The sequence below is a fragment of the Lepus europaeus genome, chromosome 12 (assembly GCF_033115175.1).
Source record: "Lepus europaeus isolate LE1 chromosome 12, mLepTim1.pri, whole genome shotgun sequence".
NCBI classification, from domain to species: domain Eukaryota; kingdom Metazoa; phylum Chordata; class Mammalia; order Lagomorpha; family Leporidae; genus Lepus; species Lepus europaeus.
Genome location: NC_084838.1, coordinates 69,033,849 through 69,054,467, shown reverse-complemented (window position 1 = coordinate 69,054,467; position 20,619 = coordinate 69,033,849). Strand labels below are relative to the sequence as shown.

At 42.5% G+C, this 20,619-nt stretch overlaps 2 protein-coding genes and 1 non-coding gene across 6 annotated transcripts in view; 1 reads left to right on the top strand and 2 right to left on the bottom strand.

Annotated features, from left to right (window-relative positions):
* Nucleotides 1-10,945, bottom strand: part of BRD10 (bromodomain containing 10) — a 118,083-nt gene extending 107,138 nt beyond the window's left edge. The window contains exon 1 of the mRNA XM_062208285.1: nt 10,357-10,945. Within this exon, the coding sequence (XP_062064269.1) occupies nt 10,357-10,913 (557 nt within the window). The 5' untranslated portion in view covers nt 10,914-10,945. The remainder of the gene's footprint in view (nt 1-10,356) is intronic.
* On the top strand, nt 95-200 carry LOC133772153 (U6 spliceosomal RNA). Its single transcript, XR_009867753.1, has one exon. It is a non-coding gene; the product is annotated as a U6 spliceosomal RNA (small nuclear RNA).
* Nucleotides 10,946-13,754: 2,809 nt separating the features above from the next.
* Nucleotides 13,755-18,400, bottom strand: RANBP6 (RAN binding protein 6). Of its 4 annotated transcripts, XM_062208289.1 has the most exons (3): nt 18,233-18,400; nt 16,985-17,117; nt 16,326-16,414 (listed from the first exon to the last, which is right to left on the bottom strand). In XM_062208289.1, exons 1-2 carry the CDS (start codon nt 18,366-18,368, stop codon nt 17,026-17,028), a joined length of 228 nt encoding a protein of 75 aa, XP_062064273.1. In that variant the 5' UTR covers nt 18,369-18,400; the 3' UTR covers nt 16,326-16,414; nt 16,985-17,025. The 4 variants fall into 4 exon arrangements, with proteins under 4 accessions (XP_062064271.1, XP_062064272.1, XP_062064270.1 ...); XM_062208287.1 differs by having other exon boundaries at nt 13,755-16,414; nt 16,985-18,400; XM_062208288.1 differs by having other exon boundaries at nt 13,755-17,117; nt 18,233-18,333.
* Between the last annotated feature and the right edge of the window lie 2,219 nt (nt 18,401-20,619).

The following is a 20,619-nucleotide window of genomic DNA, read 5'->3' as shown; positions in this document are numbered from 1 at the left end:
GTATTCCCCACATACATCTTTTTCTTTTCTTTTTCTGCAGCATACCTATAGAAACGAATGAATGAATGCTAGACAAACTTATATTAAAGATACAGTGCTTGCTTTGGCAGCACATACACAAAATTAGAATGATACAGAGAAGATAAGCATGGCCCCTGTGCAAGGATGACATGCAAATTTGTGAAGTGTTCCATATTTTTGTGCTAAATCTGTATATGTGAAATACATGAAATTTGTTCACCCTATGTAAGTAAAATTATAAAATATATAAAAGATGCTATCATTTATTTTTGTCTGAACTCCTGATAGCAGTACTCAAAAGCTTTTAATACTAAAGTGTGTAAATTCTTTTTTAAAAAAAATTTTATTTTACTTGAAAGAGTTACACAGAGAGAGAAGGAGAGGCAGAGAAAAAGAGAGAGGTCTTCCATCCACTGGTTCACTCCCCAGTTGGCCGCAACAGCCAGAGCTGTGCCAATCCGAAGCCAGAAGCCAGGAGCTTCTTCAGGGTCTCCCTCGCAGGTGCAGGGGCCCAAGGACCAGCTCCCATATGGGTTGCTGGTCTTCAGGCCAGGGCTTTAACCCACTGTATGACAGTGCCGGCCCCAGTCTTTCATTCTTTGATGTTTAAATAGTCAATCTTCACACAAAGTTCTGCCTGTGGCCCCCTTGTTTTCTAAACTAGAATTCGTCCTGGACAATCTTACTCATTTCTTCAACCATTATCCTTACAGGTTACAAAAAGTTCTGCCCTTGGTCCCCTTGTTTTCATTTCTTTTCTTTTTTTTTTTTTTAAAGATTTATTTTATTTACTTGAAAGACAGAGTTACAGAGAGGTAGAGATAGAGAGAAAGGTCTTCCATCTGCTGGTTCACTCCCCAGCTGGTCGCAACAGCAAGAGCTGCGCCAATCCGAAGCCAGGAGCCAGGAGCTTCCTCCGGGTCACCCATGCGGGTGCAGGGGCCCAAGCAATTGAGCCATCTTCTACTGCTTTCCCAGGCCATAGCAGAGAGCTGGATCAGAAGAGGAACAGCCAGGACTAGAACTGGCGCCCATATGGGATGCCGGCACTTCAGGCCAGGGCATTAACCCACTGCGATACAGTGCCGGCCCCATGGTCCCCTTGTTTTCTAAACTAGAATTTGTCCTGGATAATCTTACTCATTTCTTCAACCATTATCTTTACAGGTTAACTTTTCAGTAAGGATCTCTAACCCCTGTGAACATGCTGAGCTCTATATGCACCCTTTTTATACTTCTCAGCTAGTTATCCTCATATGAATGCCTCCTTTTATGTTCACTCAACATCATCATAACCTAGGCTCAAATACTCCAATTCACTTTGGATATTCTCCTCTCCTTACTACCCCACATCTAGTGACTTGCTATCTACCATTTGTACCTGCTGAATTTTCTTCTGTTGTATCCTCACTTACCCTTCTATTCGTGCTGTTCACCATCTCTTGATAAAATTCATTCAATAACCTTTTAATTGGCTTCCTTCATTCATTTTTGCCTTCAAACCTCAAAATACTAGAAAAATCATGCCACTCCCTCAGTCAAGACCTATGATGCTTTTATACTGCCTATATTCTAAATTCCTCAGGAAGCATTCATAGTCGTCTGTAATTAGCCCCAGCCTATCTTTCTAGAATTATCTGCCACTACAGGGTCTCATCATTCTACACTCTAATCACTGGTTGTTAAATATTTCCCTGGGGTACTTTGTATTCTCCTGCCTCCATATTTTAATTGTGTACTTCGGTTTACCTATCATCTTGAAGTAAGGGACAAGGTAATATTTATCATTGTATCTACAGGGCTTTATACACTACCTAGCACAGAATAGCTCAGCTTCACCTATCAATATTCTATCTACTCTCCAAAAAAATCTAAGAAACTGTAACTTCCTTATTAGAGGCTGGGAAGGGTAGGGAGAAAGGGCTATAGAAAAGGTTTACTGTCCAGTATAAAAATACAGTTAAACAGAAGAGCAGGTTATGTTCTGTAGCACTGTAGTTTGATTACAGTTAACACTAACTTACTGTATATTTAAAGATAGCCAGAAGGAAGAAATTCACATGTTCCCAAAACAAAGAAATGATAAATCTTGAAGGCGATGGATATGCTAATTAGTCTGTTAATATACACTGCACATACCTAAAAAATTATTCTGCATATATAATTATGTATCAATTTTAAAATGAAACAAAGTAACTAGGAAAAAATGAAAAAGGTTATTAAACTGAGATTATGTTAGCTCTTCCATATTCTTGATAAACTCAGAAATTATTTTAACTGATGACTGTCATCCTACCATATGAAAAATACATTAAATTCAGGGGAATTTCTCATCTATTACAAATCTTCTGCTGAAAGCCTGTCTAAATTAAAGAGCTTCCACCCAGATCTTTTCTGCATGAGCTTAAACCCTCTTTAAAAGCACAATGTACCAGTAAATATAATACTGTACAGTATCTCCCCAAGACTTGGGTGTTTTTAAATGATAGCATTATTTTCTTTTTAACATAACACATATCTGCTACTCCGGTGTGTGTCTGTGTGTGAGACACACACACACACAAACACACATGAGAGAGAGAGAGAGAGAGGGAGGGAAGGAGGGAGAGTGAGAGAGAGAAAGAGTCATTTCATGTTGGCAGTTGAGAGGCAAAAGAAAGAACAGGAAGCTGGGGTTGCAGAGACTTGGGTTTGAATCCTACTAGGGGATTACTAGTCATCTGAAATTACTTAAGTCTCCTGCTCTCTGCAGAGTTCAGGACTCTAAAATAAATGAGCTGCACTCCCTAAGGTCTCTTAATTCTTGAATTCCAGGATGCAAGATATCAAATTGAAGAACGTTTTAGGGTTAAGCCAAATACCCATTATTAAAATCAACAAGTGAGCTGGCGCCGCGGCTCAACAGGCTAATCCTCCGCCTTGCAGCACCGGCACACCGGGTTCTAGTCCTGGTCGGGGCACCGGATTCTGTCCCAGTTGCCCCTCTTCCAGGCCAGCTCTCTGCTGTGGCCAGGGAGTGCAGTGGAGGATGGCCCAAGTGCTTGGGCCCTGCACCCCATGGGAGACCAGGAGAAGCACCTGGCTCCTGCCATCAGATCAGCACGGTGCGGCGGCCATTGGAGGGTGAACCAACGGCAAAGGAAGACCTTTCTCTCTGTCTCTCTCTCTCTCACTGTTTACTGCCTGTAAAAAAATAAAAATAAAAAAAAAATCAGCAAGTGGAGTCGACGTATATCAAGATTTAAAAAAATCAAACAAGTTAAAAAGAATAACACTATAATCTCTTAAATAAAATCTAACAGAATATTTTTAATCTCATCTCTTGGCCAGCGCCGTGGCTTAACAGGCTAATCCTCCACCTTGCGGCGCCGGCACACCGGGTTATAGTCCTGGTCGGGGCGCCGGATTTTTGTCCCAGTTGCCCCTCTTCCAGGCCAGCTCTCTGCTACGGCCCAGGAAGGCAGTGGAGGATGGCCCAAGTCCTTGGGCCCTGCACCCGCATGGGAGACCAGGAGAAGCACCTGGCTCCTGGCTTCGGATCAGCACAATGCGCCGGCCGCAGCAGCCATTGGAGGGTGAACCAACGGCAAAGGAAGACCTTTCTCTCTGTCTCTCTCTCTCACTATCCACTCTGCCTGTCACAAAAAAAAAAAAAAAAAAATCTCATCTCTCCCAAACTACCCCAGTAGTTATTACTCCTGTGCATCCCCCTAACACCCTATATGACAGATTATCATGGTGGTCTTCAAAGTATGTTCACTTGAAACACAGTCATTCAGGAGTTGAACCAAGATTTAAAATTTAAAAAAATTATATTTTTCTAATTTGTAGGGGGAAAAAACTCAAGATACAAGATAGAAGCTTTTTTTTTTTTTTGACAGACAGACAGTGAGTGAGTGAGAGAGAGAGAGAGAGAAAGGTCTTCCTTCCGTTGATTCACTCCCCAAATGGCTGCCACAGGAGGCGCTGCACCAATCTGAAGCCAGGAGCCAGGTGCTTCCTCCTGGTCTCCCATGCGGGTGCAGGGCCCAAGCACTTGGGCCATCCTCCACTGCCCTCCTGGGCCACAGCAGAGAGCTGCACAGAGAGGAGCAAACTAGAACCCGGCGCCCATATGGGATGCCAGTGCCACAGGTGGAGGATTAGCCAAGTGAGCCATGGCACCGGCCCGAATAGAATCTTTTCAATTAAGGGTTTCCTCCCATAATTTGTTTTAAAACATTTTGATCCTCAAACAGAAAAAGTCATATGACACAACTAAATATATTAGTTGTTTCAGGGTGTTAGTAATACCATGATTTCTAGGTATTCTGATATAAGTTTCAGCATCACGGTTTCAATGTATTTTACCTTTTACAATACCTGTATATGTGTTTCCTCCTATCAACTTTTTTTTATTTTTTATTTGCCAGGTAGAGTTACAGACAGTGAGAGAGAGAGAGACAGAAAGGTCTTCCTTCCGTTGGTTCACTCCCCAAATGGCTGCTACAGCCAGAGCTGCGCCAATCCCAAGCCAGGAGCCACGTGCTTCCTCCTGGTCTCCCATGCAGGTGCAGGTGCCCAAGCACTTGGGCCATCCTTCACTGCCCTCCCGGGCCACAGCAGAGAGCTGGACTGGAAGGAGCAACCGGGACTAGAACCCGGCGCCCATATGGGATGCCAGCGCCACAGGTGGAGATTAACTAAGTGAGTCATGGTGCTGGCCCCACCTCCTATCAACTTTTAAACCTGTTGGGGGCAGGGAGTGTCCCCCCAAGTCCTAGAACAAAGTAGGTCTCAATAAATGTCTTGTTAAGGGGACTCTCTCATACTTTCATCACAGTATTTAAAGATTTTCCTGAACCTTGTTTATATAATGCTTTTAAAAAAAAAGTTGCTACTATAATAAGTAGAACTACATGGAATATCAAAGTCAAACATTCTATACCTCTGAAAAAGAGGTGAAACCAGATTCAATTACTAAAGATCTCCAGTTTTAAAGACTTATATATAAAACAGAGAGAATTATACAGTTTGGATGGGGTTATAGGGAGAAACAAATAGCCCATTAAAATTCCCAATTAATTTTTGGGTTCTGATCTTAACTAAGTATAAGCAAGACAATAGAAATTCAAATTTAACTTAGGAGAGGAGTAAAATCAGTCTTCAGAACTAATTTTTAACTCAACTACTATTTGTACTTGAACATTTCTACTTTTAAATCTTTGAGGTTTCATGACACTTTTGAACTTTCATCCCCAAGAAAAATATTCTGCCAACCAAAAAGTAATCACAAAATTAAATAACATACAGCTGTATTTTAAGAATTTTTAGCTCACACATGTACCATTTTTAATCAGCAACTTAATTTAGAAATCAAGAATAATTTAAACAAGGATATTTAAGGTTATTTTCACCAGAATATGCTGTCTAACAGAGAAAATGGTTATCCATAGAAATGGGTGGTTAACAACTGTGTTTTTTAATGTTTATTAATTTTTTTTATTTTGAAAGACAGGGTGACAGACTGATATATATATATATATATATATATATATAGAGAGAGAGAGAGAGAGAGAGAGAGAGAGATGAAGAGAGTGAAAAATCTTCTATCCAATAGTTTACTACCCAAATACCCACAACATTTGGACCTCGGCCAAGCCAAAGCAAGGCGTCAGAACTACATCCAGGTGTCCCACATGAATGGCAGGGACCAAGAACTTAAACATTTGAGCCATCATCTACTTCCTCCCAGACACATTAATAGGAAGCTGGATTGGAAGTGGAGGCAAAGGCAGGACTTGAACTGGCACTCCAATATGGAATGTGGGCAACCTGAGTGGTGGCTTAACCTACTGTCCCACAACACCCACTCCCAAAACTGTATGTTTTTACTTATTTATTTATTTATTTTTTATTTGACAGGTAGAGTTATAGACACTGAGAGAGAGAGACAGAGAGAAAGGTCTTCCTTCCGTTGGTTCACTCCCCAAATGGTTGCTACGGCCAGCGCGCTGCACCGATCCGAAGCCAGGAGCCAGGAGCTTCTTCCTGGTCTCCCATGCAGCTGCAGGGGCCCAAGCACTTGGGCCACCCTCCACTTCCCTCCAAGGCCACAGCAGAGAGCTGGGCTGGAAGAGGAGCAACTGGGATTAGAACCGGCACCCACATGGTATGCCGGCGCCGCAGGCAGAGAATTAACCAAGTGAGCCGTGGCACCGGCCCCCAAAACTATTTTAACATTAAAATTTTTAAAAGATGTGTTGGGATTTTTGAAATACTATATCTTTTTAGAAAGACAACATGCACATCTGTAACTCAGTCTGGAATGCATTCGATCAATTAAACAGGTTTTAGAAACTGAAAGAGGGAGGAGAGAACTTGCACTTTGACTATAGCCTTGTCTAAATAAGATCAGAGTTGGCAAACTCAAGAGGCTTCCATAGCCTTGGCAGCTCATGACAAGAGCCTTGAGTGATTACTGACGCCATAAACAAGAGTATCACTTGTTAAATCAACAACGGAAGTCACTGTGTACCTGCTCCCCATGTAGGACCTCTTTCCCTAATGTGTTGTACTATGAGAATTAACGGTAAAACTAGTACTCAAACAGTACTCTATACTTTGTATGTCTTTGTGGGTGCAAACTGTTGAAATCTTTACTTAATATATACTAAATTGATCTTCTGTATATAAAGATAATTGAAAATTAATCTTGATGAAGAATGGGATCGGAGAGGGAGTGGGAGCTGGGATGGTTTCAGGTGGGAAGGAGGTTATGGAGGGAAAAGCCACTGTAAATTCAAAAGTTGCACTTTGGAAATTTGTATTTAATAAAAGTTGAAAAAAAACTGAAAGAGCAGATCTGACTCTTAGTTCTGTCACAAATATATGATAGATATACACATATATAACAAATATTTATAAATTATTTCTAGATTATATGCATTTAGTGCTACTTTAAACATCACAAAAGCAAACTAAAACCGGAAATCTTAAAAGGATAAAATAATAGGCTGTTGTCACTTCTCGGCCTTTTAGCTAAGATCAAGTGTAAATAATAGGCTATTCAGGCATTCCAAGACTCATATTTTCTTTTCTCACTCCAGTGGATTACCCTGCATAGCTCCTGGGGTACAGACACTACTACTCTGGATATCATAGTTAAGCAAACGTAATTATTTATAGTTTCCAGAAACACTGTGCTGTTTCATATCTCACAGTCACTGTAGTTCAGCATTCTAGAAAGCTCCTGCCAAACCCTCCTAAATAATACAACAGCAATATTAAACTCTGCCAAGAATCAATTCAAGTACTTTATGATCTTTATACTAGTTTCTTTGCCTTTCTCCTCCCTTCCTGTTTCCATCACCAAGTTCAATCCTTCCCCTTTAGCTTTAGGCCACCTTCACCCAAATTCTCCTTGTACCTAGTTCATATATCTATTATAGAATCATCATTTTTTAAAGTGTCTATTTCTCTACTGTAAGTCACTTAAGAGCAAGGATTGTCTAGCAGATATTTAAATACTTGTAAAAGCAACTAATCTAGCCTAACATTCTCACTGTACAGTTGAAGAAGGTGAGACTCAAGTTACACAACAGTTCTAAGGTACTAATACAATTCACTGGGATACTCTCTAATGACAATGTGGCATCCTCTTTACCTATCACATTTATTTACTGCTCCCTGGAAGGCTCAGGAGTCATGGAGCCTCTGTAAATTAAGTTCTCTATACAATTTGAAAATAAGAGGTAATTTAGTATCTTACAAATACATACCAGAAAACAAAAGAAAACTTAAATAACATCAGTGATTCACTGGCTTTACTAACGAAACACCACATACCACTTTTATGATATTTACAAATAAGGTGTCTGAGTCATCTATTTGCTGAAAATCAGTCACATGGGGAGTTTATGGAATATTATTCTGGAATATGTATATAACCACATCCCAAACAGCTGGAACCTATGCTTTTCTGCAAGCTGTGCCTACTCAAAATATTTACTTAGTCATAACTGTATTTTAGGCTAGTATAGAAGAAACAAGGTCCTAGTATCCACAGGTGTGGACAATACTATTACTATTACTTACAAAATGTTTATGGATATCAAATACAAAAAATTAACACACTCAATACTTTATTTCATACCATCATTTCTTTTTGTTACTAAGAATGCTAAGAATTTTCTCTCTTGGCCTAACATGTCAGAAATACATTATTATGTTTATAAATGATATAATATTATAAATTCAATTCTACATATGGATGATATTAGATTATATGGTTATAAAGTACTCTTAGCATTGGTCCCTGGGATTATGATTCTAATCATTACAAATTCACTTTTATGTAAAGGAGAAAGAGTCTCCCTGCTCCTTTGTAGAACTGTTTATTATTATACACAGAGTGCTTTTGAAACCACCCAGGATTCAAACCTATATGCTACTTCTTATCACTTTCATGTATACATTGTCTTGCCTTCTTCCAAATGTTTCCACCTTTGTAAAACTAGATAGGCAGAGTGAACTCTAGAGCTCCTTCCAGGTCTGAAATCTTGTGACATCAATTTGGTGTATATATATTAAAAGCTAAAAATAGCAAGATATAAATGGATTGTTTTTTATGTGAGTCATAGCTATAACACACTGTGGAAATGAGTAACATACTTCAGAAATATAAAATCACTAAATAAAATATTAATAAAGTTTGTGAACAGCTGTATTACCAAATAATTCTACTTTATGAAATGACTCAAGAAGAGGCTCCTTAAAGAAAGCTCCATTAATAAGTCAAGAATTATATTAAATTTTTCAATAAGTCACTAATAGTCTTGAAAACAGCACATGGGAAATCAGTCACAAGTAGGCACTTGTGAGTTTTAAATTACAATTATAACTTAAGACCCAAAAAATTAACACAATTTTAAAAGCCATTCTGTAAAAGTACAAGTCCAATGCCCAGTTTCAGATATGTGGCACATTCTAATTTCATTCAACTACTATTAGTATTATAATGATTAACACTCATATCAAACTAATTATGTGACTAGCACTACTTGACATTAACTCAATGAATGTTTACAGTAATTCTAGTAGATAGGGACTATTATTATCCCCATTTTAAAGAGAAAGAAATGGGCTGGCATTGTGGCTTGGTGACGAAAGCTGATGCCTGCCACAATGGCATCCCATATGAATGCCAGTTCCAGACCTGGCTGCTCCACTTTGGATCCAGCTTCCGGCTAATGTGCCTGGGAAAACAGTGGAAGGTGGCCCAAGTATTTGGGCCCCTGACACTCAGGTGGGATACAAGGACGAAGCTCCTAGCTCTGGATTCCACCTGGCCCAAGGTTGGCTGTTGCTGCCACCTAGCAATGAACCACTGGATGGAAGATCTCTCTTTCTGTAACTCCTTCAAAAATAAATAAATAAATAAAACTCTTACCAGAGAGAGAGAAGGAAATGAGGCCAAAAATGTTAAGTAACCGTCAAGTTTATTCAACTAGTAAATAGTCAAACTATTCCAACTATCATTAACTACATTCAATTATTTTCCTATTCTTGAAGAATTTATACTTGAGAAGTTAATTTGGCTCATATCAACTATGCAATGATTATAGAAGAATACATTTACCTTAGTATCCTCATGTGCTATATCATTTTCTTTAAGAAAAAATAGCTGGATACATGGGTGGCATATACTATGAGCACAGTGCTATCTAAATCGCCTGTGATTTCTGGTACAATAAACACAAACGTCTAAACATATTTTACAAATTCAGATGACAGGAGAGATCCGGATGACGCTAGCGTAATCATTAACCATTTAGTAGCATTCCATAAATCCCCGTCTGTCGCCGTGGGTAGTAGAAGATAAAATTATTTTTTAATGATGTGAAACAACCGCCTTCTTTCAGGAGCCAGAATTATTTTTCTAAAGTTATTTCATCCTAAACGCTTTCTAAATGTCGTGTCAGAACTATCCACAGGTTGCAGTCTCAACGCCTGTCCCACAAAACTCTTCCTCTGCCTACACGTGTAATTCTTCCTAGGGGAAGCACTGCATTTTCCACCGCCACAGTGCACCTGTTCCGGTCGAGTTTCGGCGCTCAGGCACTCGGCTTCCTGTCCGCTTCTGGGGCCGTGCCGGCCCACGCGGCCACCAGCTCACACCCACCACACCCCTCCTCCGGCTGCGGCCCAGCGCTGCTCCTCCTCCCGGGCCTCTCCAGCACCGACTCAGCACCTATCAGCGCCGCCCCCCGGCCCCTGGCCCAGCCCATCCTCGGACACGTGTGAGGGTTTGTTTGTGTCGGTCTGTCAGTCCCACCGCGGACCCGGCTCGCTTACCGAGAGAGAAGCGCCAACTTCTGCTCCAGCATCATCTCCAGCTTCTGGCCCTGTCTGGAGATCCAGTGGTCCACTCCGTGCAGGCGGTAGCACGTCTCCAGCATGGACCTGAAGTCGGCCACGAACTCCGTGATGCCCCCGTACTGGCCGCTGGCGAACTTCTCCTCCATCTTCAGCAGTGACATGCCTGGCCCCGGCGGCTGCGGGAGGGCGCGACTGCCCCGGCCCCCGCTGCGCGGCCCCTCGGCCACCTCCTCCTCCCCGGGGGCAACGCCCCCCAAGGGCTGCAGGAAGGGGCCGGTGAGGCCCCGGTGCTTCTCCTGCAGGAACTCGCCCAGGATGCGGTAGCCCTGCTGCAGCTCGTAGGTCAGCTCCTGCTCTTTGCAGCCACCGCCCCCGACCACCATCTCCTCCTCCTCCTGGCCGTCCGCGTCCTCCAGCGAGGCCGACTCTGAGGCGGCCGCCGCCGCCGCCTCGTCCTCCTCCTCGGTCGCCGGCGGCGGCCGCTCCTCCTCCCCGGCCGGCTCCATCTCCCCCGGCATCTCGGGCGCGCTCATGCCCCCGGCAGGCCCAGGCTGGGCGGTGTGGAGCGGCCGCTCGAGGCGCCGGGGGACGCGCGAGCGCGGGCCGCTTCCTCACCGTCCGGTCGCGCCGCGCAGCCCCTGCCGCATCGGGCCTCGCGCTCCTCCGCAGCCGGCTCGCCTCGGTGCGCGCGGGGGTCTCAGCTCGCCGCCGGCGGGGCGGGGTTACATGGCGCGCGGGGGAGGGGGGAGAGAAGAGGAGAGCCTAGGTGCCCTCCTCTCCCCTCCCCCCGGCGGCGGCGCTCGCGCGGCCCTCGCCCGCCTCACCCCTCCGCGCCCCGCCCGCCCGCCCGCTCCTCACCCGCCGGGCCCGCCCGGGCCGCCGCGGCCTCGGCGCCCCACCCCCTCCCGGGCCAGTGGGGGGCTGGGAGGGGGCGAGGAGGAAGGGGGGGGTCTCCTCTGGCCTCCCCAGAGAGGGCCGCAGCGCTGGGCCGCGGCGGCTCCGGCTCCTCCTCTCCCTCAGACCCCCTCCCGCTCCTCTCTACCTGCGGGGGACCTGGGCAGGAGGAGGCGGCGCGCGGACGCGGCCCGGCGACAACTGTCAGTTAGAAGCCCCGCTGGGCGGGGGGGAGGGGTGGAAGGGGAGGGGCAGAGAGGGAAGGGGGAGGGCCCTCGGCCCCCCCGCTGGGGAGAGCCGTGGACGAAGGCAAAGAAAGAGGCGCCGTCGCCATCCCCGGCGCGCATGCGCAGTAGGCGACTTTCTTTTATCCCCGCCCCCATCGCGTCCCGCCCAGGTACGCGAAAGCGGACTTGGGCTCAGCCACAGGCCCCAAGGCCGGGTGGGTTGCGCGGCCCAATGATGCAATCAGCTAGTAGACGGCTGTAAGGGGCGGGGTGGAGGAGGGAGCAAGGCGCCTGCGCAGGTTCACGCGCCAGGCTAGGCGACCCAGGGTTCTGAAAAGCTAGGGCAACAAGAGAATTCATTTTCGAGACCGCTGTCAGCCTGAAAAGTAAAACTAACCCTGCAGGACGTTGCTAGGTAATTTTTATTAATGGTAAGTTAATAATGAGAAAGCAGAAAATGTAAATCCTCGTACAATTTAAATCCCCTTGGCAGCCCTCCTTCCCGCGACTGCTGGTCTTTGACAGAAAACTCCAAGTCTGAAAAGTTTAGAAAGGAAGTCCGAGGACTCGACCGCACGTTCACATGCCAAAGCAAAGCGGTTGCTCTGCAGAACCCGGCTCTCCGAAACTCCCAGTTCTAGTTCTTAACACCAGTTCTCCTGGAAACCAACACGATGTTTTCTGTTCAAATTAAAAAACATTTCCACATTCTGGATTCTTGACTTCTGCCAAGAATAAAGGGAATCAAATGCTTGGGACTAAAAGCAGTGTCCAAAAATTTCAATTCTGAGCTATACAGCATTAAATAGTCGTTGGCAGGGCCTTACAATTTTGCTACACAATTTAAAATTAACTTTAGAAAATGACTAAAAAGCGGACTTATTACATTAATTTGCATTAAGTTGCTTGAAATAAGTGGAAGAGTTAATGGTTCCATAAACTATATACTACAATTTTCTCATGCTCTGTCTGAAAGTTGCACTGTTACTTTTTCTACTCATATAGAACCCTCTCACTTGAAATGCAGACTTAAAACACAAAAACGAAATTACAGAAACTGTATTTTACAAGTAAAATGTATGACTAAATGGCTGAGATATGAAGACTTGTTTATTTCTTGTTACTATGATATTTAAAGCACTGATAAAATTCAAAGCCTCAATACTTTTTTCTGTCCAGTGAATTAAATATGAGTCATAGCTAAGTGACGAAGTGGCAGCATTTTGGGGTTTTCAAGGTATTGACACTCCCCTGTTTTACAGCCCTCCCCCATTATCTAGCATTCCTCTCCTCTCACCAGTGAGACATTTGTAACTTTCTAAGCATTTCATATTTTCTCTCCTCTCTCTCCTCAGAACCCACAGATGCACCTCAGCTCACAGGAATATAGGAAGGGATCAGTCCTGATTGTGCAGCTGGCAAATGTGTCTGACTGGATGCCCTCATTTTTTTTGCTCAAAAACCTGGAGTCCTCCCTACCCAAGCAAACGATTTCCTTTTCTTCTTTAGTCATGAGCTCTATTTCATGATTCTTATATATTAGCTTACATTATTGAACCTGTGCTACTACACAATTTGTATTACCTCCTTTACTTCTCACAACACCAAAATTTAAATCTAGGTGTGCCATACTTCAAAAACCCCAGGAACCTAATTCCTAGCTGCCTGGCAGAATTTCTAATTGCTCATACACAAGAGTGTAGGGAACTCGCCTAAAAAATGTTGATCAAAGTCTTGTTAATTAAGGTATATAAAAGAGAAAGATGCATGTAGAAGGGAGCTCAACTACAGTTCTTGAAGATGCTAAGCTGATAGTAATCCTAGTTATTATGAAAGTAGGATTGAGTCCTTGGACTTAGAAAAAAGCTTTATTATACAAGATATATATCGGTTGTAGGTAAATTGAATACTATAGATAAATGAGGAAAAAATGCCCTTTAATCCCACCACCCAGACAACATCTCTATTAATAACTTTGATGTAGCATTTTTCTATTTATTCATCTATACCTTTTTACTTTAATTAAAATTGGGACCATTCAACATATAATGTACTGAACTTTCTTTCCCCCCCATTAATAAATAACTACAAAAAATTGGACGGGAATTGCATATCTAAAATCTCAACTTTATATCCCTGTCCATAATGGCCTAGATGGCTTCCCCATCTGAACTGGTATGGAATGAACTGTGAAAATTTCAATGTAAAAGGAATTACAAACTATAAAAAAGAACACAGTAGAGGTACAAACAATATGTGTAACAGTGACAATTTATTGAGTACTTACTAGGTCTTAAATATTTGCTAAATACTTTGCATACACAGTACTCACAAGCGCTCCAGGAAATCACAATGAATGTGTTTTTAAGTTTTGGACCAACGATTTGCTGAGTAGAAAGCTTTTTTCTACCCTACAAAAAGCTCAACATTAAAGACCAACTATTCCAATTAATGTAATTGGCCCTGGACTTATAGAACTGCTTTTTTAAAATGCACATCTATGGCTACATAACTAGTCTCAAAGCTGTTTTCTTTTTCATGTTTTATGATAAAATTAAGTTTGCTTCTCTTTCACTCTCACAATAAAATACTCTTTAGTGCTACTATAGAATCTAGCATGACATCTTCAAAATAGAAATCTATTTAAGCCCCATTCTGAATCAGGGCTCCTTTTGCTGAGCTGCTTTGCAGGGAGAAAACTGGCATACATAAACAAAGCAATACTCTGCTGAAACATATAACACTGACTGACTCCCACACATATTGATTACTTACTATTTGTCGAACACTGTGTTACAGTATGTTACATGCTACCAGTGTTAGGTGGACAAAGACTCCTTTTTCAGAAACTGTGATTCTTGGAGTCCTGAATAACTTAAAAATAAAAAAAAAAAAAGACAGTTTGACTAAGGAGTTTTGAAGGTTCTCATAACTATCAGCTAGACATATTGGAACTAGAATATGATTATGTCCTGCCTAGTTCTTAGGAGTACAGTATGAAAAAATTCACATTTATTATAGAGAAAACTCCCACAACCACTGCACTATCTCAGAACTCTCTCAGTTTTAGTATCCTCCCATTATCATGAAAGCCAAAAGTATTATCAAGGAGGAATAAACCTGCTGCTATTTCCTTCACCTTATTCCAAAGATGTTTGTCCCAGAAGTTCTTCTATCTTCAGGAGCTCTTAGCATCTTATGATAGTCAGCATGACATCTTTAACACCAAATATACTGCTTTTGCAGCATCCATAGTTCAGACAAATAACAATAGTTTACATAATTCACATTAATTGGGCAAAAGGTGACAAACATTCTAAGACAACTGGAAGCACAGGCTATCACCAAGGTCTGTGTTTAAGAGAGAAAACATGCGAGGTAAACAGAAGACTTTAACACTGACTAGTCCTGGAGGAAACATGGGGAAGTAATATATAAACTGTTTGACAGGGAAAGAACAGTTTTCTCATTTATAATGGGACCCACTCACAACACTTATTTGTAGTTACTTTTAGAATAGATGATAAATTCAAGTAATGTTGAAGTGCTTCAAGCAAAATTTAGTAACTCCTGTAAGGCTTCCTGTTGTTCATCATTGAGTTGGGATATGCATTCCAACCATAATTCTTCAGAAGTCTGTACCTGTCGGATGACATTAGCTAGGCGTTTGGCACAAGGATCTTCAAAATTAATAGTCTCATTAATTTTTCCTTCGGCAATTATACTAATTATTTTGGGGAGATTGGAATTATTGGGACCAATTACAACTGGGTGGTTACTTTCAATTAAGTCACAGAGAAAACTCAAAGTCTGAAGAGCTTCCTCTTTATCTTCATGCAGTGGAAGCCATGATAACCAATGTGGAAGAACTTCATCCACATTTATACAGTTAGGCTTAAACTTCAAAATCTTCCCTATTGCTGAGATACAGTTCTCTGTAGCAATGACATTTTTTTTGGTTTTGGAATTTGCACACTTAATAACTTTTACCAGCAGTGGAACAGCTTCTGAACATAAAGAACGATAATCATCGCCACCAAACTGTGCCATAACACCCAGGCCATAAGCAGCAGCTTGCCTGACTTCAGGGTTGTTATCTCTCATATTTAGCAGCATTGGCCACCGAAAATATTCTACATATTTAAATGAAGTTGGACTGCAGTGCTCTATGATATCATCAAATATGCACAGTCCCCACTGCCTGTCTGGCCATGGCCTACTTGAACAAATTAGATTGACAATTAATGGAAGTAACTGTTCAAACCACGGTAAAATCTTTTCCTTGTAAGTACTAAATAATGAGTGCAAAATATCTGATACTTTGGTCAGAATATAAACATCACATTCATCCTCATCTTGCAGAGACATCTCAACCTGTTGGTCGTAGTTTTCTTCCTGTCTCTTCACCTGTCGCAATTCTTGGTTTTTAAAGTGTCCCTCAAGTTTTGCTTTCAATATTCCTCCCAGTTCTTCCAAATGTTCATCATTAAGGCAACCATCTCCCATTACTTCAATGGACTTTGCGAAAGAATTCATTATTTCTGAGAGTACATCTGTATCAGGTTCAGTCCCAATAGCCTTGATTAAGGGATCACATATAAATTGCCACATCTGTGAAAGATACTCTGGGCTATGCAGTTTTGCACATTCCAGGAGAAAAGGCATGGATTCTGCTGCTGCCACTCGAACATTGTCATGGAAATAAAATTTCAGTAAAGGAACCATAAGCTTCACAACTTGTTCTGTATATTCCACAAATCCTTCTTTTAACTCCTTAGCATAGTAAACCAACATCTGACAAGCAGTTGCTTTTGCTTCAAGTCCTGAAGTTTTAATTCCAAAACTTTGCTGGTCTCCAAGATTCACAAATTGCCAGCCATCATCATCACTCATGTTCTCAACATCTTGTGTGTCTAGGAGAGCAACATCAGGTTTAGCTGAAGCAGTCTTAATAAGAGGCTCAATAACCAGTGGTAGGTACTGTTGAAAATCTTTTCCAAGAATTTTACACATTCTAGCCCAAGCTGAAACCATGTACGAGGTCTGAGGGTCATCATCTTCCATATTATTTAAGTCTGATTGTGTCTTCAACAACAGCTGCATCACATTTGATGCATCCTGCAAAAATTTTTCCTTCCCAACAGCAAGACCAACATGGCTAATGCACTCAATAGTTTTTCCTCTCAGAAGCTTGAGGTCCTTCTGAATGGCAAGCTCAACAATGTGCTTTAGTGAGGGCATAAATATATCATAATATGGGACAAATTTTTCTTCTATTGTATCGGCAACTGAGGCAATGGTTGTCACAAGTTGTTCTAAAGCCAACTTAGTTCCATTGCGAATCAACTCCTGAAGTTTAATCACCAAGATGGAATGTAGATTTTTTACCATATTATCCAAATACAGAACTAGCAATGATTTGGGGCAGTCTTCAATAAAAATAATAAGAGCAGAAGCCGCATGTGACTGCACACGCTGATTACCTTGATTCTCCATGGTACGCAACAGGGCTGCAATGACTGTTTCATGGAATTTCTTTTGGAAACTGGGTGCAAAGTCTGTAGCCATCTGTCCAAGTGTAGTACAGGCTGCAGCCCTCACCCTTGGATGAGGATCCTGAAGAAAAAGCAGAACAGAGTTAACTGTTTCATCTAGAATTGGTTCCATTTGCTGATGGCATCCTTCTCCAATGGCAGATAAGGCCATTAATCCGGCATGTCGGTATTTCCAGTCAGGGCTCTGAAGCATCTGCAGGATATGCTCCTTGGTCATTGGTAAAACAATTTTTCCACCAAGTCCACATGCCAGTCTGTCTAGTGCACTCTCAGCAGCAACTGCATTGCTGTCAAAATCATCTTCCTCCATTTCATCAGCATTTACCCAGTCCTCATCATCTTGTAGATCAACCATCATTGCTAATATAAAAGGAATTGCCTGTGCAATAATATTTGTATGTTTTTTCAACATGGGGGTTGCAGTTTCAGACAAAGTCACTATTACTTCGAGGGCCAGCTGGCGTTGCAGATTACTGAGCCTAGAGTCTCCACATAACTTCAGACTCAATTGTAGGGTATCTTCCAAGTAAGGACCCAAGTACTTAGGTACCGTATCCGCAATTTCAACAAGGGATTCTAGCACTGAATCATCATCTTGGTAGCATGAGTCATTAACAGCCTGTAAGATTCCAGGAAGCAAGTCTGCAAAGTCTTTGAAAAGAGCAACATTATTCTCATTAGCAAGGACAAAGGCAGCAGCAGCTCTAGCGGATAATGTCCTGATTGCTGGATGTTCTTGATCTTGAATACATTGGTCCAATAACCGTTTGATGATATCCAAATCGTGCCGCTCCTGGTTGCCAAAAATCCCAGGAAAGTGCCAGAAAACGTGAAGTGCAACTTCCCACAGAACCACATTTTTAGAGTAGATAGAATCAATAAGAAACTTCAGACCTTCTGGCCAGTGGTTGGTGCCATCCTCATCAATCAAATTCCTGGCCAGCACCGCAAAGATATCACAAAGTTTTTTCCTCATGCTAGCATGCGTCTCTAACTTAACAGCCAGTATCAGCTCAATCTTGACATCCCTCTGAACATCAGAAGGCAGATTTGGATACACCTCCTCAAACCCAGAGGACAAAAGCCGTCGTAGCAGTGCGGCAGCCATTTGTCTCACCTCATAACCCGCTCTTCTATTTCTGACGGCATCTAAGAGGAATGTAGTTTTACACAGACCTGGGATATTTTCATATATTTCCTCTGCTTGTCTCCGCACCATACAGCTTGGATTGATCAGGTTCTTCAGAAGCTGGTAAAACTCTTGCTTTTCTGACACGGCCGCCGGCACCCCTGCAGCCCCGGCCGCCGCCATCGCGTTCTGTCAAAGCTGCCGCGACCGGGGAGGCGGGGGGAGGGTCTGCGGCTCGAAGCAGTGACGTCAACGAGGCGCCGGCGGGGATGGGCGGGGGCGCTTCTCCCTCTGCCTGGACGCTCTCGGTGTGCAGGCTCCGGGAGGCCCAGAGCTGGGTGGGAGCCAGCTGAGGCCCCAGGGGCATCTTCCATTTTTTTCCAGTCAGGTGAAAAAAAAAACAACCAAAAAACTGCAAAGGGGGAAAAAAAAGAAAAGGAAATGTTAGTATTGATTAATTGATTATATTTACATGGGATTATGAGTGATTTTTAAATTTCTAAACGATATTGGTGCTAGCTTCATTTTAAAACAAGCACATCTTGAAAATCAAGTAAAAGAAGCCAATCCCAAAAGGCCACCTAGTGTATGGTTTCACTTATGTGGAAGATCCTGAATACGCAAATCTATATAGATAGAAGTTAGGATTGCCAGAGGCTAGGGGGAGGGAAGAAAGAATGCTGTCAAGGGATTTCTTTGTCAGTGATGAAAGTCTTAGAACATTGGTTGTGGTGTGTGATTATACTAAAACCCATTGAGTTGTACAAGTTAAATCATGAATTTTATGGCATATGAATAATACTGCAATAAAGTCATTTATAAGATAATAAGTGAAATACAGGGGGAAAATATCCCACAGTGATTTCCTCCCCTCTACCATATCTAATGCAGGACAGTGATGCGCAAACTCTGATGTGTATCAGAATCATTTGGCCTGTGGACAACTGAGTAAGTTTTAGTATAAAAGTAACCTGAAGTGGTAATCCGACTGGAGTCCAGGTCTTAACTCTAAATTGATTTTGTATCTTTGCTTACGTTACTTAAGAGTTTCCTTGCATGTTGTCTAAACTGTAAGGGAAGAGGCCCACTTATGATCCTAACTGCCCTTTGGTAGGAAGCTGCTGAGGTTACTCTAAGAAACAAATGTCCCTGGGGCTAAATATTGTTTCTTTAATTTTTAAAAGGTTTTATTTATTTATTTTTAAGGCAGAATTACAGAGTGACAGAGGCAGAGAGAGAGGTCTTCCATCTACTAGTTCACTCCCCAGATGGCCACAACGGCCAGAGCTGCGCCAATGGGAAGCCAGGAGCAAGGTGCCTCTTCCTGGTCTCCAATTCAGGTGCAGGAGCCCACGGACTTGGGCCACCTTCTGCTGCCCTCCCAGGCCATAGCAGAGAGCTGGATTGGAAGAGGAGCCGCCAGGACTAGAACCAGCGCCCATATGGATGCCAGCGCCATAGGCAGAGGCTTAGCCCACTAAGCCATAGCGCCTGCCACCCGTTATTTAAATTTGAAAAGGTGTGTGAATCAAAAGCAATTTTTCCTCTAGTAATGATAAAGTTTTACTTCTGTAATAGAACTTCGCCACACACTCATTTTGATCTTTAAAAAGATGAATGAGATTGGTAGGATAGGAATAATGCTAAATTTTAGGTGGATAATGGAAATTAAGGGAATATAAAGGATTTGCCTAAAGTGACACATTTGATGCTCTTCTGAAAGTGATACCAGTGTTTTTTTCACCATACGGTTTCCCCATAATTACTGTTGGTTTGGCAACCTGATCCAAGACATTCATTTACTGAAAAGTCTTGTCTTCAACTTCTCCAACCAGGCTTAATTTTAGTTTTGTAAGCTGATGTTGCATGCACCTATAGAAATGGAAAAATAGCATTACCAGATGATAGGCAAAGTGGTCTCATAAGTTGCATTGTCATATGAAACTGTTCTCATTCTATGGACTGAAAAGTTCAGATTCACTTGGGATATTTTATTGTATTTATTTTGAGGCAGAGCTATAGAGAGAGGGAGAGACAAAATCTTCCATCTGCTGGTTTCCTCCCCACATGGCTGCAACAGCCAGACCTGGGCCAATCTGAAGGTAGAAGCCAGGAGCTACTTCTGGGTCGCCCACAAGGGTGCAGGGGCCCAAGCACTTGGGCCATCTTGTATTGCTTTCCCAGGCCATAGCAGAGAGCTGGATAGAAGAGGAGCAGCTAGGGCATGAATTCGTGCCCACATGGGATGCTGGCACCACAGGCTTAGCCTACTAGACTCAATGTAAGCTCCCAGGATATTTTATTTTAAAACACAGACTTTAGGGCCCAAGTCCCAAACTACCAAACAGAATTTCTAGGGACTTCAACTAAAAAATGTACAATTTTAACAAGCACACTGAGTTTTTATATAAATATCGACATTTGGGAAACACTG

Coding starts and splice junctions, on each gene's coding strand:
- RANBP6 (XM_062208286.1), bottom strand. CDS start 18,368: ATGGCGGCGGCCGGGGCTGCAGGGGTGCCGGCGGCCGTGTCAGAAAAG.